The sequence below is a fragment of the Carassius gibelio genome, chromosome B25 (genome assembly GCF_023724105.1).
Source record: "Carassius gibelio isolate Cgi1373 ecotype wild population from Czech Republic chromosome B25, carGib1.2-hapl.c, whole genome shotgun sequence".
NCBI lineage: Eukaryota > Metazoa > Chordata > Actinopteri > Cypriniformes > Cyprinidae > Carassius > Carassius gibelio.
In genome coordinates, this window is record NC_068420.1 from 20,051,257 (window position 1) to 20,076,934 (window position 25,678).

A 25,678-nucleotide genomic window follows, 5' to 3' on the forward strand; every position below is an offset into this window, starting at 1 on the left:
AAATTGGTGTTGACTGTATGCATTTTGTATCAAAGCAACAAGAAATGTGTTAATTGTAAAGCCTACAAAGACGGATGTTGTGCTAACCTTGTTAAGAGTTTAGGAAACTTGTTAAAGGTATTGAAAAAACTGTCATAGCGATTGTAAAAAACTGTAATAGACAAATGAATCATGCATGACTAGATTATATGAATAAGTTATGAATATGTTATTTCTACAGCAGCACTGGAAACTGAAAGTGTTGCATCTACACTGATAGCGGTATAATGTCTAAGACATTATATTAGCAGCTGGAGTTGTTGTGAATCCTGCCCACTTCTTTGCATGGTCAGCACATGCTTCAGTGCTCTGAGAGTGTTTATAGAGCTGTGAGTTTAACACTTCATGACTGAGAGCAGAACAGAACACAATCTTCATCATCACACAAGACACAACAACAACAATGAACAACATCCTCATCCTCATCTGGACCACTGCAGCTTTTATTCATGGTAGAATTATCATTTGTGACAATAATATTATGCTGTTGCTGTTTTATAGCATTTTAATATGCCAATGTTATGCTATAAGTGAAATTTACATGTTTATTGTTTATTGTGACTCAGCCTAAAGTTAAAACTGTCCAGCTCGGTCAAACAGCTACAATAGAGTGTAGTCTGGATGTAGGACTAACCTATAATGATTTGGATTGGTATCAGCAGAAACCTGGAGAAGCTCCTAAACTCCTCATTTATTACATAAACAGCCTCCAGTCAGGAACTCCATCTAGATTCAGTGGCAGTGGATCAAACTATGGAAGTGATTTCACTCTGAGCATCAGTGGAGTCCAGACTGAAGATACAGGAGATTATTACTGTCAGAGTTACCAGAGTGGTCCAGTGTTCACACAGTGATAAAGAGTCGTACAAAAACCTCCGTCAGTCAGAGTCACAGTGACTGCACTGATACAGCTGAGAGACACTGCAGCTGCTGATGGAGGATGAGATTAAACACATTTACTTTATTTATTATTTACTTTTAGTTCTTTGGAGATTTAAAGGTGCCATATGCAGAAATTGAGGTAAAAATATCCATAACATGACCTACACGCATCAAAAGAATGAGAAGAAATAAGGGCGATGATGTCATTAAAAAAATATCAAGTTATAGTGCTGCAGAGATATCAACCTTAATTAGCATTAGCATTACTAGCCCCGGCCGACAGGTGTTGTAATACCAGTTTCGGCCGTGGGAGGCGGTATGCGGGCAACATATCCAACAGCCAACCTGCAATACACGAATAACTCGCACGGCTTGTGGGCGTGTACTTGAACCTGATGTCAATCGTGTGGAAAGTACAGCCCACTACTTTCAGTTCAGGGAAAAGAGCGGAAGGATAGCTGAAGCCCTTGGCAAGAGACCAACACCCGCTACAGGGAAACAACCGCGCTCGGAATCACAAATCAAATCCGATAAGAATACCAGGGTAAATATCGGCACTGCTTTTAATCGCTGGAGACAACTGATGGACCTGAAAGAAATGAGGTTCGACTCCGAACTTGCAAGTTAGATGCTGTTAGTATTTCGCTAGAAGTTTGTTTTATATGTTTGTGTATTTGCTTTCGGGAAGTTATAACATAGAAATGTATCAAAGGCTGTTCGATAAACATGCTAATGTTAGCGATGGCTAACCGTAGCTGCGTTTGATAATTAGCTAGCTATAACCTAACGTTACCCATTTTATTATATAGGGCTGTGCATGTCTTTACTCATGTACATCTCATCAGTAAAGACGCTTCTGTAATTAGGAGTATATCTCCAGCACGTGATCAGGATTGCCAGGTTTTCACAACAAATCCTGCCCAGTTGCTTCTCAAAACTAGCCCAATCTCGCTTCCAGAAGGTTCCCCGATAAAACATTGCTTCCCGGGGTTAAAATATAGTTTTTTTTAGCAGGGTTGCCTTGGCATAATTCGCATTTTAGGGGCTAAATATCACGTTATTTGTATTGGGGTCGCTGTGACCAGCGGACATGAAAAACAACCACCACAGACTTGGCAACACTGGTTGGCATTTACTACACAGAGCCGTAATTCACTGACAATCTACACAACATCGATGTTAAAATCACAGGCGATTCTTTGTCGATTTTGAAATCAATTTTGTGTTAGTTGTCGGTAGAGTAATGCTCTGTGCAGTAACTGCCGCTCCACCTGAACCAGTGTTGCCAAGTCTGCGATTGTTTTTCATGTCCGCGGTTTGAAGCAATCCCAATACCAATAACGTGATATTTAGCCCCTAAAATGCTAATTTTACCAGGGAAACCCCTCCCAAAAATTTATATGTTAACCCCGGGAAGCAATTTTTATTGGGGAACCTCCCGGAAACGCGGTTGGGCTAGTTTTAAGAAGCAACTGGGCAGGATTTGTTGTGAAAACCTGGCAACCCTGATCTGAACGCACAGGCTGGAGATATACTGGAGATATACTGGAGATATACTGGAGATATACTTCTAATTACAGGAGCGTCTTTACTGATGGGAGGGGCATGAAAATCGCATTCGATTTTTTGCACAGCCCTATGTATCATAACTAACCTGCTCTGTCTAGTCTGTTGGTCTCCGTGTCCTCTTTGCTTCGTGGTTTTTCTGTGCGTGAAAAAATTGATGTGTGGCGTGAAAGCGTGTGAAAAGAGTCAATTGCGTGTGTCTCACGGTGAATGCTTGAGAGTTGGCACATTAGTTCTCAAGGAGAATAAAGGACAGGTTGATTATTGTTGTTTAGCGTTTGTATTCATCTATGATGTGTCCCTGTTTGCCTACAGGGACATAAAAAAATTAATTAAAAGTGATACGTGGACCAAGGTGTCTGAGATTGTTCATTTTAAGTAAAGGATCCTAATATTTCGTCCACAACAATATTTAATGAGGTTATAACTCCTTGTGTTTAGTCTGCACGAGATCAACAAGCTTGTTTGCTTTGCGGCCGCTTTAAATACAGAATAAGCATTCGATCGACGTTAGAGCGTCTGAGAGCACATAAATCTTTCTGCAGCATCGTGAGCAAAGCAGCAAGAGCGATTTTTGACGCTCTAGACGCCAGGCGGTGTGAACGCACAGTTAGGATTCGGCTATGACTAGTGTTGTTGTGAAAGTAGGGGCGGAGCATAGAGACTATGCCGTTTCTCGTTTGTTACTCTAGAGTAGACCAATTCACTTTATTGAGGCATACTGCCCCCATCTGGTATGGAATGTGGAGTATGACTTGATTTTTTTTGCCAAACATTACAGATGGCACCTTTAAACAGTTCTTGGTGTGTCATTATAGGCTCTTCAAATCAGTGCACGGAAAGTATGGACCATGTAATAGCAGACTTGAGGAGATACATTATATAAAAAACATATTTTTTATATGTTATTTATTTTTATTATTATGATATGTTTTGACATATGCCAATAACTTAAAACATGTAATGATAATATTACAATTTGGTTACTACATCTTAGTCATTTGCCATATCACAAGAAGGTGACACAAACATATATATATATTTTTTTTTTTCTTTGTGTACAGCATGTGGTATTTTTGAACTCAAACACACAAACCACTATTGGACACATGTTTCAATGTAGGACTGAAAAGTGTTCCTTCTGGCACTATTGGTGGTTTTCTCGATGTACCTGGAGTAAGAGGCTCTTTGAGGATTTTCCCACACAACTGACTCATTTCAGAGAATAAAGAGTCAAACAGTCAAACTCATATTTGAGTGATTGTGTTCCTCTCAGAATAGAGCAGCTCCATCAGCAGATGTTCAGCGTCCTCACAGAAGCTTCATGATACAGCTGTGTAAAAGCACACATGCACTCTTTTCTGCTGTTGTTGGTGAAAGCAGAGCAGATGTCAGATGAGAGAGAGTAAAGCTCAGTGTGGAGAATGATTGGAGTCTCTCATGTGCTGTTGGTCTCGATGTGAGACATCAGTGAGAATCCAGAGGAGAGAGTGAGTGGATCTGCTCTGAACAATGATCTCTCCTCACTTCTCATCACGAGAGAGTCAGGCTGCTGCTCCAGATGTTCAGACCGTCCTTCTGCAGGACTCCAGCACTGCTGTCCTGAGACCTGATGTTCCCAAACACCTTCAGCTCCGGCTCCAGTCTGAAGAGAAGCTTGAGTTTGTCTCTCACATCAGTTTTGCTGATCTTTGTGGAAATCTCTTCACACTCACTGCAGGAGAAATGATGCCTGACAATCAGAGAACACATCGTCTCAACACATCAGCATTTATATTATATTATTAATATTTATATTTATATTATAACACATTGATAGTGATTGGCCTTTACCTCTCTGCTCACAGCAAGTAGCTTAGGAAACAAATAAATGATGTAAAAACAAGATTAATACCTAATTAAAAGTACTGTAGCTGTTGAAAGCATCATGGTAAAGTTTTGAAAAGTGTAAAACCAGAAAATCTTACCAAACTGTGCTGCAAGAAACAGCTATTTCATAAGAATTAGTTACAATATGTGTGTTAATATCTTTGAAAATATATACAGTACAGACCAAAACTTTGGACACACCTTCTCATTCAAAGAGTTTTCTTTATTTTCATGACTATGAGTCACACTGAAGGCATCAATAGATATTCTTAACCTAGATGGATATAAGCCCATTAATAAAAATAGGCTTGGCCGTACCGGTGGTGGTGTTTGTTTATATGTTCACTCCAGATGTCAAATTAATGTTTGTGATGACATTGTCTTAGATGACAATCATTCTGATTCACTTTTTGTGGAGATAAATCTCACTAATGCAAAAAAAGTCATAGTAGAGTGATTTATCGTCCCCCTGACTCTGACCTTGATGTTTTCGAGGGTAAATTGGAGGACATATTATTCTCCATAAACAAAAAAAAACAAAGATTGTGTCATAATTGGGGACTTCAATATTGATGTATCCAAAGATGACGTTGTAAAAAGAGACTTTGTAAATAACTTGCATTCATTTTCTTTTTTTTGTACCATAAATCAATTTACCAGAATAACGCCCTCCACTAGGTCAGTTATTGACAATATCATCACAAACATTCGAAATACTAGATTAGAATCTGGAGTAGTGTTATCTGACATTACTGACCATTTTCCGATTGTATTGTTTCTAGATATTGCAACAATCCTGATACTGCTTATGACAACTTGATAAATGAAATTACAAACTCTATTTGTTGTACTATCCCTGAAAAGAACGCCGGACATTGCGCGACTGGTCTCAACCCCTGGCTCACAAAGGGTATTTTAAAATCTATCACCCATAAAAATAAGCTTTATAAACGTTTCTTAAAATGCCCAAGTGTTATGAACAAGGATATATATACTAGTTACAGGAATAAACTCACTAATATAATAAGGAAAAGTAAAAATAACCACTATACATATCTCATAAAAGCATCACAGGGTGACTCTAAGAAGTCCTGGAAAGTGCTAAATTAAGTCCTTAACAAGAGCAAAAACAATGTTGTGCTTCCTAATGTTGTGGGCTTACCCTCAAATCTGGATAACAAATATACGCATGACATTAATTTAGCAAATAATTTTAATAATTACTTTAACTCTATTGGGGAAAAACTCTCTAACAAAATAGTTCAACCGCAGGGTATCACTTTCGACCATTATTTACGGGGCTCTTATGCACATTCTTTTTTTATGAAACCAACTAATTGTGATGAAGTCTATAAAATAATTAGAAATTTACGAAGTTCGGACACTGCTGGTGAGGATGAAATTTGTGGTAAAATTCTGAGAGCCATAGCATTTAATATCATGGAGCCATTGACTTATTGTATTAATCTCTCTCTGCTTGTTGGAATTGTACCAAAAAGGACAAAAATTGCCAGAATGATACCAGTGTTTAAATCTGGGGATAAAAATGATATGTGCAATTATCGTCCAATATCAATCTTGCCCACAATTTCTAAGGTTTTAGAGAGAGTAGTGTACAATAGGCTATATGGCTACCTTGATAAATTAAATATTATTGCTTCTTCTCAATATGGTTTTAGAAAAAACAGAGCCACATGCATGGCGGTACTCGATCTGATCGACAAGATCAATGATGCCATTGATAAAGGCGATAGCGGTATTGGTATTTTTTTAGATTTATCTAAGGCGTTTGAAACTATTGATTTTGACATCTTATTGAATAAATTACACCATTATGGAGATAGAGGATTAGCCCTTAGCTGGTTCAGAAGTTATTTGTTTGGTACACAGCAGTATGTAAGTATCAAGGAACATTGACAATTGACAATTAATAAAAAAATTATCAAAATACGTTTGATTCTTTTTCAAAATAAGAAAATTTCTCCCACAGTCAGCATTGTCATCTTATATAAAACCTTGTTTGAATCTCATATAAACTATTGCAATGTCATATGGTGTAACACTTTTACTAGCTACCTGAAAAAAATACAGTCTTTACAGAAAAAAATTATATGGGTATTAACGTGGTCTGAGCCAAATACCTCTTCACGTCCCTTGTTTTATCGCCTTGGTCTATTAAGACTTACCGAATAAAATACTTTTCATAATGCCTGTATGATATTCCAGGTTGTTCATAAGTTAAATTACAGGTTGTGTGAACTTGTCCCAATTAGCAGACCCCAGCATACATATCACACAAGGGAAAAACATTTAATTACTGGTAAAATAAGACGATTGAAATGTACGAGCCTGAGTGCTGTCTGTAGAGGTCTGCAGATTTGGAACGAGCTTGAGGAAAACCTTAAATTGATGCATTCTGTCTCCATTTTCATGAAAAATCTTAAGGAAAAACATATACTTTTTGATAATTTTGAAAGTGTTACATTTGTGCTGGGATCGTTTATTTGCTGTAGTGTTTGTCTTGTTGTATTTATATTTATTTGTGTTTATGGATTGAGTTTTTTGTTCTTGTATGTTATATGTTGTATGGTGTTATTGGGCCCCCTCCTAAAAGCTTTTAGTAGCTTCTTTGGGGTTTCCCCTTTTTACACACATTAACCTTTCTGTAACTATTGTTAATTTTGTCTTTAAAAATGATGAAATGTGTGAAATAAATTCTTCAAAATCAAATCAATCAAGGGCTGTTTGACCAAGAAGGAGAGTGATGGGGTGCTGCGCCAGATGACCTGGCCTCCACAGTCACCGGACCTGAACCCAATCCAGATGGTTTAGGGGTGAGCTGGACCGTAGACTGAAGGCAAAAGAGCCAACAAGTGCTAAGCAACTCTCGGGGAACTCCTTCAAGACTGTTGGAAGACCATTTCAGGTAGTGATGGGTCGTTCGCGAATGATCCGACTCTAAGAGCCGGCTCTTGTAGGTGAACGACGGGAGCTGGCTCGCATATCTGAAGAGCCGACTCTATTTAAAAAAAATATATATATAGCCTATAGAAATTAAATCATTATGTAATAATGAAATAATGGATGCATTTTTTTTTTTTTAAGGAGCCGTATGTAGGATTGTGGCCTAAACTGGTACTGCAATCACTATAAAAATACTGCAGAGCGGTGTAGCCCCTCCCCCTCCCCCGAGGTTGCCAGATGAGCTGCAGGATTCAGCAGAAACGTAGGCTGCTTCATCGAGCTTCCAATGGCAGGTGACGATTATGTATTTAAAAAATTTACTAATTGTCATTAGTTAAATATAATCGTAAAGATTTATGCTCGTATGTGACAGTATAATCGTAAAGGTTTATGCTCGTATGTGACAGACAGAACGGTAACTGTTAGTCTAACTTGTAACGTTATTTATCTGTCATTAATGTAAGTACAAGCACAAGCCTGTCACTGTGTAACCAATATCAAAGATACAGCTATTCATTTAGCTGACGCTATAAGTGAAAGTGGCCAGCTGTATTTTTTTTACTTACCCTGCAGCACACGTCCATAACGCTAAATGACATTCTATTATTTTTGGCTGTAGAACTTGCATGAAAAACAAGTTGGCTACAAAACATTCCAAATGGCCCAAATTTTTCACATCATAGGCTACACTGTGCTTTTCATTAGTGTTATGGATATTAGAAAAAGTAATTTTTCCTTGGAATTGTACCTACTGTAGTGCTTCCAAACCATCACTAACATAGTACATAGCCTAAAAGTTGATAATGTTTATTTTGAGTTAGCACTTGTACTGCTCTCACTTGTTGCAGCCTGATTTAGACCTCAGTTATGAGGTGCCCGCTTTCCTAAGTGAGGCTGATGAGAGCTGGGAAGGCGAGAGGAGGCGCAGACAAAGGAAAAGAAGAGCAAAAGGGAGAGGGACAAGAGTAGAACGTGCAGGTCTTGGTCCAGTAGACACAGAGCAGAGAGAAGGAGAGAATTTAGAGGGAGGAGATGGACCAGGTGGAAGAGGCTAGAGAGCTGGAAGAGAGAGTGCAGATGTTTCAGGGGGAAAAGGAGAGAGTGTGGGCCCTGCACCAGGTGACAGAGGCCATAGAAGTGGAAGAGGCCAGAGGGGTGGAAGAGGCCAGAGGGGTGGAAGAGGTCAGAGAGGTGGAAGAGGAGATAATGCAGGTCCAAGTACTGGAGTTGGCAGCAGAGGAAGGAGAGGGAGAGGAGGCAGAGATGCAGAGGAAGAGAACAGAGTTCAGATGATCCAAATTGACCGAAGGGTCCGGACAGACGTTTGTTTCCAGAATATGCTACACAATTGATAGACTTTAGTAAAATTATGTCTTGTGATAAGTAGTCACCATTTGAATCAATGTTAGCATCTTTGTTATTTTTAATCAAATGTAAATAACACATTTTCTATTATGGTTTGTTTACTTTGGCACTCATTCAGGGCATGAGTGAAGTGAGGCTACGAGCACTAGCAACCCAGGTCTTCTCCCGGAATCCTGGATTAGTTTTTGATGCACTTCCTCCATTGGACAGCACAACCCCACCTAACGCTGCTCTTCCATGGTGCACCTTTGGGAACTGCAGGGAAATGGCCACAGACGCTGAAAGGGACTACTGCATCAGCAAATTGGCACATTTTGATCTGTATTGTCTGGAAGATGGTTATTTGCGTATTCACAGAGATTACAGAGATGATAAGTTGGCGGTAGCTGAAGTTATAGAGCCAGGAGATGATAACAGACAATTTAGGTATGCTGCTTATCGTCAATACATCTTTTGGCAGCATCGGTCACTGGGTCTGGGTAACCGTCGTGTTATTCCCAGCCTCTGTATATGGAAAATAAGGGACAAATACCCTGACCCCCAAGGCCAGTACACTGGCTTTGTACCCACCATTTGATACCATTCTAACGTGAACAGTTAAATTCAAGTTATTTATTGTTGTATATATGGTTTAACAAATTGTTTTTTGATTTGATCTGTTTTTTGGTTTGTTTGTTTGTAAAAAGCCTTCCTCATTTTTTCAATAAAAAAAGTTTATTTAGAATAACAATACTATGCTTTTTACAATGAAGAGAAACAGTATATAAAACGGTATAATGATAAATGTTACACAGTATAAATAGAAAACTAGACTCTGTACTGTTTAAACTTTTAGACTGAAATTTTTGATAAGCAGCTTGTGACACAAAAGTTTACATGGCCATGAAGATGGTCAGGGTTGTGAGGCTCTGGAAACTGGGCTTCACAGGTCTTTAGTCTGGAATGTTGACACTGAGGAGAGCAAAATAAAACCTGAAGTTAGTTTATTTCAAACTTGGAAGTGTTATGCATGACATCTGACTTGGTGTGTGGCATGTAGCCCAAGGTGCAAAATAAATAAATTGGGATTCAACCTACCAAGACCTCTCCTGACTTGGGTGTGCAGGAGTTCCTCAATGGTTGGTGCCGGCACAGGGGGAAGTGGGCCGTACCTTCTGGGGTCAACAGGTCGTAGTGTCCTCCGTCTGGGCATCCCCTTACCAGCTAATCACTTCTGAAGGATCATAGCTTGCAGTTCTGGGATGTAGCCAGAGTTCAGACACTTCAGAGTGTATAGCATATACCTGCGAGCATTCTTCTTGTACAGCCCCCTGTACCTGTACTGAAAGCAAAAAGGGGAGGGAAGAAGACATTTACATTCCAAGGGACATTTTTTGTAGTGTTTAAAGGGATACTCAACCGAACTCACCCTCATGGTGTATATGATGATAGAATTTTCATTTTTCGGTGGAGTATTCTTTACACGGTGTTGTAATCTGGTATAAAACAATAGCATGTAGATGTGAGCAAGTCACTTCCTGTTTGCTTCCATCAGATTTACACAACTCTGGGTGGTCCTTGTGGTAATTATAGTCCATTGCTGCAAGGAGCATCCTGGCCTCAAAGACAGGAGGGCTAAATGCTGTGCGCTTGCTAGCGTACATTAAAATATGGTTCTGGAAGGACTCCAGATCAGCAGTGTGTGAGAAGAGACATTTAGTGGGATTTTGAAAATAACTTTCTATCCACAGTATGTGTATATACTCAAAATATTACCTAAAATTGAGATATTTGTGGACCTCATTAAGCCACCGCTTGTTTCTAACGATGCTCTTCAGGGCCTCATGTGCCATGGATCCTCGCTCAAGCCACTGTTGAGTTCCACCAGATTCTACGTCTGCATGCTGGCAGCTTCCCAGCACCCACCTGTGTTCATTTGTCACATGATGAAGGAGACCAAGCCACAGCTCCTAGAAATAATATAGAAATATAATGTACAGAAACAAAAGCATGCATATTGTCCATAATTCATTATTAATTATGATTCTGTTTGTAAGTACTTTAATCTAAGTGGGTCACATTATTTACCACAATGACATGTCTGGTTAGCTACTGAATCAACAAATATCCAACATCAATGAACCATCCTAACTTATTCTCTTTGCCAGCAAGGTATGTCTAATAAGTCTGCATGTTAGTTTTGCATATTATTTTTAGATGACAACTTTTTTTCAAACCATATCAACTTACAAGGAACTCTTGGTAAGACTCTGCTGTTTTGCAGCACCACCAAAAGTGGTTGAGAATGTCTTTTAGCCAACTGCTCAAACTGGACTGACCCTTGACCTGTGAAGCCTGGAATAGACATAACAGTTATCATGATTACATCGCTCAAATTAGGGTAGATTGCCATGCAGAAAATGTCATGTCAAGCCATAGTAATGATAGCTGAACTTACAGCATGGATCCTTTTTGCCAAATTCTTGGCCCCATGCCACATATCCAAGCTGTGCTGCAGTCCAAGGTCTTTGTACTTTCCTTTGTCTTATTTGAAAAAATAATATGCATAATTAGTACAGTAATGGTCCCCCCACCCCTCCAAAAAAGTTGTTGTAATTCTACAAGTAACACAAAATTTCAGTGGCAACTTCCTCATTAGTGCGGAGATCTGGACATGGGCATCAGTGCAGACCTCTACTAGTTTCACTTCATTCAAAAGAGTGTCGACTGTCCGCACAAATGCCTCTCTCTCCATGATCACAGAATTTCGCCCAGTCTGCCTTTTGTCCACAGTGATGACAGAGGATTTCCCTGAATTCGTTCTCCATGGCAGTGTATGTACAGTAGGCGCAATGTCCAGGACTGTCCATTCTTCCATCCGCTATTCAATTTGTAAACAAGAATCAATGATTTTCACAGAACATAAAATTGACATATTAACATACTGTAGCATAAATGAATAAAAAATGTACATTACCTACTATTACCACATCTCTGTCTTTTAGCCGATTTATTGCCTCAGCCCTCCTCTCCTCCCAAAACTCCTTCACAGTGTCTACACCGTATGTGTCCTAAATTGTGAAAAATGAACTGGAACAGAAGCGAGATTTTGGCGTAGTTGCTTCCGGAGAGTAGTATGTTGCTTGCCAACATAAAGTCCCCTGCTAGCATCCCGTACCTCAAAGTGGGCTGTGAGCTCCATGTCCATAAAGTGTGGCCAACAAGGCAGGTCTGACAATAAATGGGACACAACTTAGCCTATTTAGCATTATCAAATACAAACATAGAATTGCTTCCACTAAGTGGAACTACAACTCAGGAAGCTTGATTGAGTTTCACAAAACCACTGTCAACGTATTGACATTGCCTCCAACACCAATCTACACTTATTTTCAATGTAGTATGATTACAACACATACCCATTCCATGATGCTTGCAGTACCCCTGTGTGTAATGGAAACTTCAAATGGAGGGCGACACTGACACTCCATTTTACTGACGTCACATGTGTATGGGCACTTTTGGACCGGAAGCACAAGTAATGTTGCAAGCTGCCTCAAACAGTCCTCATAAGTGATGGAGGCCCGTTTCCCGATTAGGTCATCTTCAGTCATGACCTCCAGTGTATCAGGAAAGCCAGGTTGTTGAAGTGTTAGTAAGGTTACTGATGGAGGCTCTACATCCAGGATGTCATGTACTGTCTCACTGGCATCTATCACAGGCAGATTGTCAATGCATGGTGGTGCCTGCAATGCTCCAGCCAACCTAAAGACATGAAAGATATATACTGTATATATCATTTACAGATAGATATCCAATCAGATGAATAAAATAAAAATGGCAAATACAGAGACGGGGTTATCTTTGAGATACTACAGGTCCCAGAAAATATATATCTTTTATTTTTATGTTTACATATTTCATTGAATCAATGTTCGAGAATGTATTGTGAATAATCTTAGAGGATCCAATGTTAACATACCGAATACAAATACGAGGGACATAGTCCTCATCTTCACTGTCATCTGTTCCAATCTCCTCATTACTAACACCTTCACTGTCCCCCCAATCAATTCTGGCAAATGTGATAGAAAATGATATTTGTTAATACAAAGCAGAACATCTTGTTACTCCCCAGTCTGTAAAACCCAGTGGAACTTACACACTGTTCATTAGATCATTTATCTCCTGCTCATTCATGACCTGGGTTTCAGCATCCTGGATGCTCATGTTCTGTAGACTAAAAACAAAAACAATACAGCGGTCACAATGGATTGTTTTTTTTTTTTTTTTTTTTTTAAGTACATTTTCTATAACATTTCTTATCATTTGGCATATTAGGAAGCCTGAGAGGCTTTATCTACCTTTCCTCCAGAACCTCAGAGGCATCTATGGTGCGCTCATCATCTTCCAGTCTTTCCTCAATAGGCGACAGGTCCTCTCTGTAAATGTTGTTTAAGACCCAAATTGTTTTAAAATATGCAATGAAAATAAAAAAAGAAATAAAAGTGGTACTGACTACTGACCGATTTGAAAGTGTTTCAGATGATGCACATACAATACTGGAAAGTGATGGTGCAGTCAGGTGGTGCTTCTTCAAGTTTCTCTTACTGGGTGTTGAGGTGCTGGGGCCATAATAGCTGAAGAGATAAGCATTTTTGATTTGATTTCTTTTTTTAACATATAAATGCAATTACAATAAAAAAATCTGAGAAAAAAAAAGATAATAGTAAAACAAAACAAAAAACATATAAACAACAAAATAAAAATTCCTTATTTTTCAATACGAAAAGAAAATCGATTTACAAGTACTAAAGTTTTTGTAATAAGTACGCTAACAAATAACCAAAACATTTTCCACAGCAATTGTAACGCGGGAAAAATTCAATATCACCAATGGCTATCACAGGGTTGTTTTCAGTTCCATCAGAAAATATTGTTAGAGTAACTAAATTACATTAGCAATGGTCATACAGGTCAACTTGCAGCATGTGTAACTTAGTCCACGATATACGTGAAGAACAAATGACGAATCATTTTTACTGAGGTAACATTAGGCTACTGTCTCAATTACGTTTCAAATTGCCATAAATGTTTGTGCTAATGTTGTTTTCCTCAGCTTCTCAGCATAATGACAGAAAAACGGGCTCCTGCAATGCATTGCTTAGCATACGTCCATGTGAGCTAAAGTTATTTTACTTTGCACAAACATGCCTAACTTTGTTCGACTGTCATTAATATATCAAATGTCCATCGACATCAAGTACAAGTTAACCAAGCATAGATTAATCTTACCTGTCCAGGAGAAAATTAGCAACGTTGGCGTCTGTGTTCAAATTCTTCTCTGTTTTCAGCCGTCTCCATCGTTCAAAAGCATCTCCAATACAAATTCTGGTTTTATTTCGGACTTTGTCACGACGAATTTCGGAATTATAATGAGATCTTTTTGATTTAGTAACAGACATTTTTATCCGACTGGAGTTAGAGTAAGTTACAGCAAAGCTGGCAACACGGATCCCGAAACACTACTGACTTCGTGATCGGTAGATAGGTGGAGGGAGAAGCTTCAGGCCAAAACACAAAATGACAACAACAACATCAGTTGAGGGCTGCAAGTCCACTTTTTAAATGACAATATCCTGGCCGGACTACTGTTGTCAATGATATACGTATATGAAATAAACATGATTTCTTAATGTCTAGTGACACATCAGGGCCATTTTATGATTAATCAAAATAGATTTCTTACATACAGCTCCTTTAAGAAATAAACGATGTGCAAATACTGGGCCTTGTTTGTAAAACAAGCATCTTCGAAATGCAGGGAACAAATAAAAACACTTGCACAACTCCGTTGATGCTCTGTAAAAATAAACTCCATCCACTGGTCCTGAATGCTGTTTTTTTTTTGGTAATCTGTGCAGGGTTGTCTTGCCCTGGCAACCAAAAACACACGTCTTTTGTGACATTCCGCGACGCTCTCGCTCTGATCAGTGAATGTCTCTGCTCTGCTATACGGGAGTGCGCGCTCTTCTGGGAGAAGTGCCCTTAGGACCCATATAAGGAAATTCCGCTCCATCTAACGTCACACAGACCCATACTCGAAAAAAAACTTTCCGATACTTGTGACAAACCGGAAGAGGTATTTTTGAAACTTTGTCCATGTTTAGCATGGGAATCCAACTCTTTAACAGTGTAAAAAACTCAGTATGCATGAAATAGCATTTAACCCCCCCTTTAAGATCTTTGAAAATATATACAGAACAGACCAAAAGTTTGGACACACCTTCTCATTCAAAGAGTTTTCTTTATTTTCATGACTATGAAAATTGTAGAGTCACACTGAAGGCATCAAGGGCTATTTGAGCAAGAAGGAGAGTGATGGGGTGCTGCGCCAGATGACCTGGCCTCCACAGTCACCGGACCTGAACCCAATCGAGATGGTTTAGGGGTGAGCTGGACCGCACACAGAAGGCAAAAGGGCCAACAAGTGCTAAGCATCTCTCGGGGAACTCCTTCAAGACTGTTGGAAGACCATTTCAGGTGACTACCTCTTGAAGCTCATCAAGAGAATGCCAAGAGTGTGCAAAGCAGTAATCAAAGCAAAAGGTGGCTACTTTGAAGAACCTGCAATATGACATATTTTCAGTTGTTTCACACTTTTTTGTTATGTATATAGTTCCATACATAATTCCACATGTGTTAATTCATAGTTTTGATACCTTCATTGTGAATCTACAATTTTCATAGTCATGAAAATAAAGAAAACTCTTTGAATGAGAAGGTGTGTCCTTTTGGTCTGTACTGTATTTAAAAATGTTTTAAGTTCAAATCAGTTTTCATTAATTTTAAGAATTCCTAAAATAATTTTTCAATAAAAAATGAATTTAATACATTTTTGTCACATAGCTTTAGTTAGATCTATTTTATAAGACATACACAACGTTCCAGAAGAAATTAAACTGAACCATGCTGTACTGTATTTTATCACAAAAAATAATAATAATTCTACACTCAAAATAAAAGTGACTGAACGAACTTAAGAAAAATTTCATTAAACTTTTCCACGAAATTTAATTACATTTTCCAACCAAAATCTAATTAGTTTGAAACATTTTTTTTGTAATCTTGTTGTATAAACTTACATTATTTTAGTCAAGATTACAAAAAGAAAATTGGTCATTACTACTAGATAAAGTTTAGCCATGCCTAATAGAGAAGATTTTGTCAGGGTTAACTACTCAGAATTTTGTCATGCCTACTATATATAATAATGTCATGTTAACTACATTCAATGTGATTATGTCTTCCATATCTAACAATGCAATGTCAACTACAAACATTTTTGTCCTGCCTACTAGAAAAAATTAAAAGCATTACACTTATCTAACTTGACTCTACAGTTACTTCCAAATGGAAGTGAAATACTTGTGTTCAATTAAATTAAAACCTTTTTAATCTTAAACTCTGCAGACCCGGTACCGGGTCCGAAAATAGCATGCCACGTGTTTGTGTCTCATTTGCATATCCTTCCTTATATGGCATTTGCCCAAAAATGGGTTCATTTGAAAGCTTAGAGTGTTTTCTTTACAAAGAATACCATTAATTGGGGTTTTATGATACATAAAGTAGTCAAATTAAGCTAAGAAATATATTTCCCCCCCCCCATAAATTTCCATCTAACGATTGCGAATACGTTTTCGTAAGAATGTGTATTTAAAATATTTTTCACAAAACAGTCAAGTCATATATCACAAGAAAGCTCTCATTCTCAGGAATCTGATGATGTAGATCATTTTATTGTGTGACAATCACAGATCGAATGATCTTCAACAGAATCGCGATGTAAAATTTCTCACCTTATTATTTATACATTTTGCACCGCTTCAGTCAGCCGCAAACAGCCACGCATACCTATATACTCGATATAATCTTTTAGATTAGAATCTCTTCTTTCAAACAAGACCATTTTTACGTTTCTGCGTGCTTCCATTGCTGAGATATAAAGCGTTCTGTACAAGTGCGCAATAGAGGTCCAAAGCCCTGTGAGCGCTGACCAGACCTCTAACTCATATGATGCGCACTAAAGCCTTTTTCCTGCTATACAGATCTGATCTCTTTGTGAAGCGCTATTAGTCCAAATAGCTGTCACTCAAAAGCCGTCTGAACCAGTCAGAGGTGCGAATAGCCGCAACAGGGGGGTCACTTACTGCCCCGTCCTGTTTCCGTCCGGTGACGTCACAGAACTGCTGGCCGAAGGGAAATCGAGTGTTTGGCTGCTTCTAAACAAAGACCACGCGAGGGGGAAACTACACGCGGAAGAATCTCCGGATTAACAATGAATAATATTCATAATACAAGTTATGGAGGACCACCGTCGCCGTGGAGAGGTCAGGACGCGCATCTGGTAAGCGTATACGCGTGATACTTGCTTTTATACATTTCATTCTTTATTTTGAAGCCTCGAAGCTCCGCTAGCCATAAGCTTATCTGTTTATTTTCATAATTTTCATATTTGACCGCATTTCAGTGAATATACAGTAAACAGTACAGTATACTGGGTGGATGAACATAAATTAGTTTGTTGACGCTCCGAAGTTCGCGTTGAAGCTTCGGGGACGCGGATTTATCGCTGGTTTTGAATAATAACAAACAGACACGCTATAAATATGAAATATCATACATGCTTGAGACAGGCAAGGTCTCCTAATCTTTACATGATGCAGAATAGACATAAATGAAATGATATTAAGCTGGAAATTGTGGATTCTATTTAAGACTGTGACAGACCAGATATTTTAATAATTCTATGCATGTCGCTATTGCCTAATTCTATTTGAAAGACTGTTCAGAAAACATACACACAAAAAAGCACATTGTATTGAGATGGTTCATCATATGTGAAACAACATAAATAATACTATTTGTCACAAACAGCAGCTTTTTATGTAACTTCTGAGTGTTTTCTGTAAAATAATATACAGATATCACATTATTCCATACTGCAAGTGTGCAAAAGATGACTTCATACTTATTTAGACTAAAATTTTGTACAAAAATGGTATTATTCCTTCCTTCAGTTGGAATAGAATAACTTTTGCATAGATTAAGATAGAAAGAAATTTCTTTTTTCCTCTATTAGCTGACATGTGCTAGAAAAACATGAAATTGGTCTAAAGTTACTAGGCCCTTCATTGCCTGAGCTATACTATTTCAAACTTCAGTTTACACAAATAAAATAAAAAAGCGCCTTGTTTTTTTCCCTATTTATTATAACAAAGACAGCATATATTGTCATTTTTATCAATTTCAACAGTGTTTTATGTAATTTCAAAGGGTTTCCTTTAAAATGATACCAAACTTTGTCATCTCACACTTTTGAATGTGAATAGGGAAGCATTCAAAATTAGGAAGGAAAATGAAAAACGGAAATCCCCAAAATAGCATTTGTGCTTAAGAGGTTAATGTATACCCATAGTCTATTGTGAAGAAAAAGTGAATGTTAAAGTCAATACATTTTATAAAAATCTGTATCGAAAACTTGAGTACATTTAACCTTGCATGCCTTCTTCAAAGTTCAAAAATGACAATGCAAATAAAACATGAGCATACAAGAGAATATAACAGCATTTTATGTTTTTATTTAATTTTTTAAGCGTCAGATTAAATGAGTGAGCAAATTAAATGAGGTTGAGAGACTTAATCACCTCTGCTCACCATGCAAAAATGCAGTACAACAATAACATGAGCTTACAAGAAAATAAAACAGTGCCTGTGCTTTGGCAGACAATTTACACAAGTCCAGTTCCAGAATCATTTTTGGAGCATCTTAAAAGTGTAATGGAACTCCTGTGAATGAGTAAGATTTAAAGAGTATATTAGTCCAGGTAGCATGGCTGTAGCCAAAGCTACATTACCTAAACCAGAAAGCACCTACATCTTCCAGTACAATGCCCATATCTTCAGGGTCTTCTGTTGCATCAGCAAATTCATGCTTTACAACACAGATCCTCAAAAAGGTCTTCTTGATGTCCGCTTCGTTTCTTGCTGGGTGTTCATCCTTTGGGGGAAAATTTTTTTAAATAACATATATATTAAAAAAACACTTGCAGAAATTATGCCATTACTATACAGCATGTGACTCATTTTAATGATCAGTCGGTCATGTAAAATCAGCAAGTTTGGATTTTTTATACTTCATGTTTCTTTTTTTTCTTTTCTTTTTTTTAATGAAAACTGCAATACAGCCATTAAGAAATGTTTACTCAGTAGGGCTGCATGATTGATCACATGTGATTGTCATGCGTGTCTCGTCAGTAAAGCCGGTTCTGTGATTAGCGGTAAATGTCCACCACCTGCTTTCAAATGGAGCCGCACTTAATACACAGAGCTGTAGTTCGCTGACAAGCTACGAAATATTGCGTTCATAACCGCTTGCGGTTAATTGTACAGCCCTAGTACTCAGCTTATTTTAGAACTGTGGACCTCAATAAAATAGTTCTAAATCATTTAAATAATAAATAACTGTACAGTAGTGTAATAAAATGCTTTAATGTGACATTGAAAATAGATATTTTTGAAGAGAAACAACCCAATTGTTTTCAGTGAACCACTTGGCTCGTGGCTGTACGAATGTGCTATGGAAGTCATTTGAAAACAATGCTATGGCATTCAGTCACCAGATCACAACCAACATCAACACCTTTGGGAGACCAATGTGTTACACTCTAAAGGAAAATAATACTGAACCTTTGTAAATATCACAATAATGAATAACTATGCTACCTTAAAATCTCTAACGGTCACTCAGTGGAAATTCTAACAGTTTAGATACTGTTTGTGTTAAGAAATGAATGACATTATCAAATTAGATTTTTAAAATCCACATATTCTCAATTTCAATCAAAATATTTGAGAATGAAGTACATGTACGGACAGATTCAACCCAGGTAAAAAAGTAGTATACTTTAGTGTATTTGAAATATGAATAAAGTACATGAATTATAAAAGAAGTATGCTTCTACTTGTTGTACTTTATTTAAAGAGTATTTGATTTGTACTTTTTAAAAGTATACTTCAAAAAAGATGTAGTTAAGTTCAACTTAATAGTCCAAACAATAAGTATACTAATTTATCAGTAATCAAATTATTTTTTAAATGTACTTTTTGAAAGTGTACTTTGTTGTTAATGTATTTTAAATTGTATTGAAGATAAAACATTTTAAGTATATTAAATTTGACATACTTAAGCACTATTCGGACGGGACTAGTTTTCTAAACTACGTTTGAGTTTCGATTCTTACCACCTGACGTCTGTGATTTTCATGTACTAATTCGGACGGGACTAGTATCTCCGTGTTTATTACAGAGGTGGGAGGGTCTGATTTGTGCATCTGGGCGTCACAGAGATCACGCGCTCTGTATGCGTGCATTGCATTCATTCAGAATGATTGCCTTAGTATTATTACACAATAAATACTAAATGGCTAGTATAGCAAAACCATGTTAATGTGTGGTTCCTTTAGTTTAACGTGTTTTCCTTTTTTTTATTAAATGTAATTAGAAAATTATGTAACTGAGTACATAAATGAACGTGAGTAATCTTACCTGATGCTGATATTATAATAGCCGGTATTAACAGTTTACGCGATCTTGCTCTTGATTTTATTATTTGTATTATTTTTTTTATTAATATCTATTTGCCGCTAAGCAAATATATCAAACATCCGCGCGGTAAGAACATCTACGGTAATTCACATTGGCCAAAACACACAAAGAAACGCGCTGTGAAATAAAATATCACCGGCAATCACAGACATTCGCATTCGGACGGGATTAGTTTTCTCAGAGGATCACTGAGTTTGCTGAAAAACGGTAGGTAATTTGCTCTGGAATTATCACAGAGGTTGTGTGAGAAAAACACAGACGTGGCAGATTCGGATGGGATTAAAATCACCGAGTACGTCTGTGAAACGCAGATTTCTCTAACGACCCCCTGTGAAACTAGTCCCGTCCGAATAGGGCTTTAGAGTGGCAATTCAGTGTACTTATGGGAAGTATATTTTTTGGAAATTACTTGTTTTTAAAAGTGTACTATGTTCTCACTTCATTAGAAGTGTGAATTTTGTACACTTTATACAGTACACTCTAAAATAAGTGTATTTCTAGTTGCATATCAGAGTACTCTCATAAAATATGTTAAAAATATAAAAATGTATAGTGGTAATTTAGTGTACTTTTAGTAAGTACGTTTATTTGTAATACAAAGTATAATTTATTAACTTGTACAATGATTTCACTTCATCTGTAGTGTAATCTTAGTACACTGTAAACAAAGTGCACTAAATATAAGTGTACTTTTTTAGCATATCACAGTACTGTCATAAAATAGGCAAAGATGCAAACAGTTTTAGTGGAAATTTAGATAATTATTAATTTACTGTAGCCTACTAATGGGAAGTGTATTGACATTGTTAGGCTGATTTCTTAAAGGGTCATATACTACAATGCTGCAGTGAGTAAGACAAGTTAATTTGTTTACTGTTACATCTTGTATTAATGCACACACACTTAATTGAAAGAAGGGTCACTTTATGTAACAGGTAAAGAACAGTAATTCTTTGTACAGATATTGTATTTACAAGTCAATTCAATAGGTCTCAGGAATTTTGGGACTTCTTGGCAGTATTCAATTTTCTTGATGCCACATTAGTCTCGTTCCATGTTGTTTGGCAGAGGAATAACATATACCTTCTCCCTGCATTCAACCATGACACATTTGCGTGTCAATGACTCTGGATGGATGGCATACACTATATTGCACTCAGACACTTCATACAAAAAGCTTGATGAATATTAAATGTTGTGTGTCTGCACAGCTTCCTTCCAGACTTAACAAGCTTAACAACACAGTGTGTTGCACCAGAAACAACCAAATTCACAATTCTGACTAATGTGCCATTCTGCAACTCAACAACAGAGTTGATTCTTTTCTGTAGGCGGTTGTTTGTGTCAGAGTGATACAGTATTCCATTCACAATGAAACGGTTGTAGTAGGAGGCTTGTTTCACTCTAACACCTAGAAGGTCATCTATTGCAAGCATGTGTAAAACCGAGACATCTTTCTGTACTGATTTACCAAAAACTCTGACATGGGCACTGATCTGAACTGATTTGTCAGTTGAACACTTTCTGCCCTGTAGTTCATAGAAAAGATATTTGACATACTCATTGGCATTATGCATAACTGTTGCTCCTTTCTTTGTGTGACTCCTTTCCCTTAGGTACCTTTTCATTATTTGGACAGGGACATGAGTTGTGCCGTTAAAAGATTCAAAGGAAAATGTGGATGTGGCCCACAATGGTCCCCAGTTCCTCACACTCGCAGCCAAGTATGTCATGAGGTGCACATTAAATGACACATTTGCTGTGCCACATAACCCCTGAAACTCCCTGACAATTTTTTTCAATGCCTGCTCGGCTATCACCACCTCTGCCTCTCTGATCCTTTCTTGCAGTAGATGATATACTGCAAAAACCAAAAGGAGAAGATGATTGTCCAAAGGTTGGAATCGATTCCATAAAGGGGAATCGACTCCTCATTCAGAGTATTTTTCAGTTCAACAAAGCTTATCTATGGGAGTCTCTCTAACGGAAGGCTACATCTGACAAAGGCTGCACACATTTAAATTCATGAAAATAAACAGAAAGAAAACAAGCCGACACTGATCATTTGAATTTTAGGACCACAATTCACCAAAGCCATAATTACAACAGTTGTGAGATAAAAGATTATTTTCAGTTATATATATATTTATATTCTATATATATATATATATATATATATATATATATATATATATATATATATATATATATCAGTTATAGTTTCAGTATATACATATATATATATATATATATATATATATATATATATATATATATATAAACGATTCAGAGGTTATTTTACGGTGGAACTGGCTTGTCTACAATTTTGAGCGCTATATATATATATAGTGTCACGGGAGGAGCACAAGACAGACACAGTGGGCGTGGCGTCAGGCCTCGGAGAGGCTTTTATTAACAGAAATCATAAAACACAGGGAATAAAAGTGGCCAAAAGGGGAAAGTGTCCAAAATAACAGGGAATCTGGTGTCCTCGTTGTGCTGCGGGGTTCGTGTGGGTCGGGCAGTGTTCATGGAGGAAGGGTCCAGGTAAGGGGCGGAGTCCGGCGGCCGCACGCGCTCCCCTCCTTGGTCCGGGGCGCGAGGGGCGGCGGCTTCCTCTAGCGGCCGCATCTCTCTCGTCGGCCGCGGCGCTGGTAGGGGATGGACGGCCCGGCATCCTGGCCCGTCGGCCGTGTAAACGGGTGCGGTTCTCCTCCGGATCGCGGGTCCGGCTGCTCACGTCTCTTGTGGCGCGGGAGTCCCTCAACGCACCCTTCCTGGACCCACGAGGACACCAGTGTGCATGCACGGGGAAGAGACCGGTCTCCCGAGGAGAGGCGCGTTGGGCTTTTAAACAGCGGCGGGGATGAGGCTCCATTCACATCAGGTGTGCCCCATCACACGCCGCCAGCCCTGACTCGTCCAGCGCCCCTCCTCTCACACACCCACTCCAGTCGGGAGCCTGGTGAAGGGCGGCGATTTAGGACGGGGTGCCGGTGACAATCAGGGAGGAGGCAGCTGACTCGTCACATTCCCCCTCCCAAGCGACATCCCCGTCCCCAGAGCGCCACCCACACGGGAGTGCTACCATCCTCAACCAGACTCCAAACGGTCGGAGTGGGCGGGGATTCCTCTCCGGGCGGTCCTCCCTCTCGCAGCGCACCAGAACAGGGACAGAGAAACCGGGTTTTAGTGACAGCCTCAACCAACCAAAGGGTAAAATGACAATGGAAAAGTCACTTACCCCTTGTGTGGCTGGGAGGCTGTCCCCAGTTTTCCTCCGTCCCAGTCTGGGTTCTCACGAACGTTTGCAAGCGAGAGGGAGTGACGTCACCAGACGTTTCCCAACTGCGCTGTCTAGGCTCCGCCTGCCCGCATTCTCCACCAGTGTCACGGGAGGAGCACAAGACAGACACAGTGGGCGTGGCGTCAGGCCTCGGAGAGGCTTTTATTAACAGAAATCATAAAACACAGGGAATAAAAGTGGCCAAAAGGGGAAAGTGTCCAAAATAACAGGGAATCTGGTGTCCTCGTTGTGCTGCGGGGTTCGTGTGGGTCGGGCAGTGTTCATGGAGGAAGGGTCCAGGTAAGGGGCGGAGTCCGGCGGCCGCACGCGCTCCCCTCCTTGGTCCGGGGCGCGAGGGGCGGCGGCTTCCTCTAGCGGCCGCATCTCTCTCGTCGGCCGCGGCGCTGGTAGGGGATGGACGGCCCGGCATCCTGGCCCGTCGGCCGTGTAAACGGGTGCGGTTCTCCTCCGGATCGCGGGTCCGGCTGCTCACGTCTCTTGTGGCGCGGGAGTCCCTCAACGCACCCTTCCTGGACCCACGAGGACACCAGTGTGCATGCACGGGGAAGAGACCGGTCTCCCGAGGAGAGGCGCGTTGGGCTTTTAAACAGCGGCGGGGATGAGGCTCCATTCACATCAGGTGTGCCCCATCACACGCCGCCAGCCCTGACTCGTCCAGCGCCCCTCCTCTCACACACCCACTCCAGTCGGGAGCCTGGTGAAGGGCGGCGATTTAGGACGGGGTGCCGGTGACAATCAGGGAGGAGGCAGCTGACTCGTCACAATATATATATATATATATATATATATATATATATATAAACATTTCTATCAGCCAATGATAATTATAAATAATACATAATAAATCTGATTGACAGAGCTCTATCAGTCATTAATGTTCTGGTTATTTTGTTTCAGTGTAGCTACGGTTTGTTAATATTATGCAAAGTATACAAAGTAAACTTCATCATTCAGCTGAACTGAGCACATTTATTTAGACTCTTCATGTCTTATTTAATTCATGCGATAAACGCATGTCCCTGCTGAGCTGGGCTATGACTAATTTCACGGGCAAAGCTGAAAAAACTTTTTTCCAGCTTCATTTTATAGGAAGGATACATTATACGACCTATCCTACAGTCATCATGGTGAGATTAGGTTCTTTTTAATCTAAAATAAATAAATAATCGAAAACAACAGTGAGGAATCGATTCTTGGAATCGATTCCATTCGATTCCAGGACCAGGAATTGGAATCGGAATCGATTCCAAAAATTGTGGAATCGAACAGCCCTACTAAGCAATAGATGGCTTCTAATGGACCCAGGAATTGGACCTACCCCCCAGTCGGTTACCACATCCAATCAGTGTGCGCAGCATCATCGACATCCAATCACTATGTAGAAGTCTCGGAGGCAATTAGCTCCAGTAGCCATATAGTAACGGTTAATGTTTGAAATTCATCACTGAAACTCAGGCGGTAACAAGGTAAAGTTAGCACCATGTATGGGTTGTTTTATTTCATTGACGGGTCCGTTATTGCAGAGAATACATCTATTATACAGGATGCATATATAAATGCTGGTGTTACAGTGACTTGCAAGGAAGACATCCAGTCCCAGGAAGGCTGGATAGAGGTGATTTTGATCCGAAGCCAGTTGCAGCCAAACTGCTGTTCATGGCGGGTAAGTTCTGAAACATTGGAAATATTCGGAATACTTTTTGTAACATTAACTAACCGACTACTGTCATGTAGCGTAACGTTACTGGCGAGTCGAGCAGTTACCATCATGTAATGGAAAAACGCCATAATTAATTAGTCCTCCTACAGAGAACGCTCCAAAACTAGCGTTTACAGACCCATAGCTTATCTTTGAAGTGTTTGGCTTAGGTTCTAGTGAAGGTTTAGCTAGTAACGTTAGTATAATGGAATTCGTCGTCGATATGCCTCATGCGTCAGCATGACCATTTAATACAAATTCTGATAATTAGTTAAGACAAAGTTACTAAAGTCATTCGGTTGTCGGGGACAACAAATATATAAGGTGCAACAGGCTAAAAT

The 25,678-nt window shown here is 39.1% G+C and overlaps 1 protein-coding gene, 2 long non-coding RNA genes and 1 gene segment (V, D, J or C); 1 reads left to right on the forward strand and 3 right to left on the reverse strand.

Moving 5' to 3' along the window:
• The window catches only part of LOC128013808 (uncharacterized), a 48,232-nt gene extending 47,404 nt beyond the window's left edge, over window positions 1–828 (reverse strand). Inside the window, exon 1 of the long non-coding RNA XR_008183413.1 lies at window positions 706–828. This is a non-coding gene — a long non-coding RNA (uncharacterized LOC128013808). The remainder of the gene's footprint in view (window positions 1–705) is intronic.
• Window positions 1–25,678, reverse strand: part of LOC128013763 (immunoglobulin lambda constant 7-like) — a 138,750-nt gene that overhangs the window by 49,999 nt on the left and 63,073 nt on the right.
• On the forward strand, window positions 8,490–9,678 carry LOC128013806 (uncharacterized). Its single transcript, XR_008183411.1, has 2 exons — window positions 8,490–8,642; window positions 8,804–9,678. It is a non-coding gene; the product is annotated as an uncharacterized LOC128013806 (long non-coding RNA).
• The window catches only part of LOC128013747 (uncharacterized), a 39,197-nt gene continuing 23,465 nt past the window's right edge, over window positions 9,947–25,678 (reverse strand). The window contains exons 1-13 of one of the 3 annotated variants that reach the window (XM_052596944.1): window positions 13,960–14,233; window positions 13,191–13,304; window positions 13,029–13,106; window positions 12,827–12,904; window positions 12,647–12,739; window positions 12,084–12,429; window positions 11,843–11,895; window positions 11,642–11,754; window positions 11,123–11,545; window positions 10,915–11,019; window positions 10,441–10,634; window positions 10,094–10,160; window positions 9,947–10,001 (exon numbers count right to left, since the gene is read on the reverse strand). In XM_052596944.1, the coding sequence (XP_052452904.1) occupies window positions 11,736–11,754; window positions 11,843–11,895; window positions 12,084–12,429; window positions 12,647–12,739; window positions 12,827–12,904; window positions 13,029–13,106; window positions 13,191–13,304; window positions 13,960–14,129 (951 nt within the window). In that variant the 5' untranslated portion in view covers window positions 14,130–14,233 and the 3' untranslated portion in view covers window positions 9,947–10,001; window positions 10,094–10,160; window positions 10,441–10,634; ... (1 more) ...; window positions 11,123–11,545; window positions 11,642–11,735. Of the gene's footprint in view, window positions 10,002–10,093; window positions 10,161–10,440; window positions 10,635–10,914; window positions 11,020–11,122; window positions 11,546–11,641; window positions 11,896–12,083; window positions 12,430–12,646; window positions 12,740–12,826; window positions 12,905–13,028; window positions 13,107–13,190; window positions 13,305–13,959; window positions 14,234–25,678 lie in introns of those variants that run through there. The other 2 variants (XM_052596942.1, XM_052596943.1) reach the window with 2 other exon arrangements.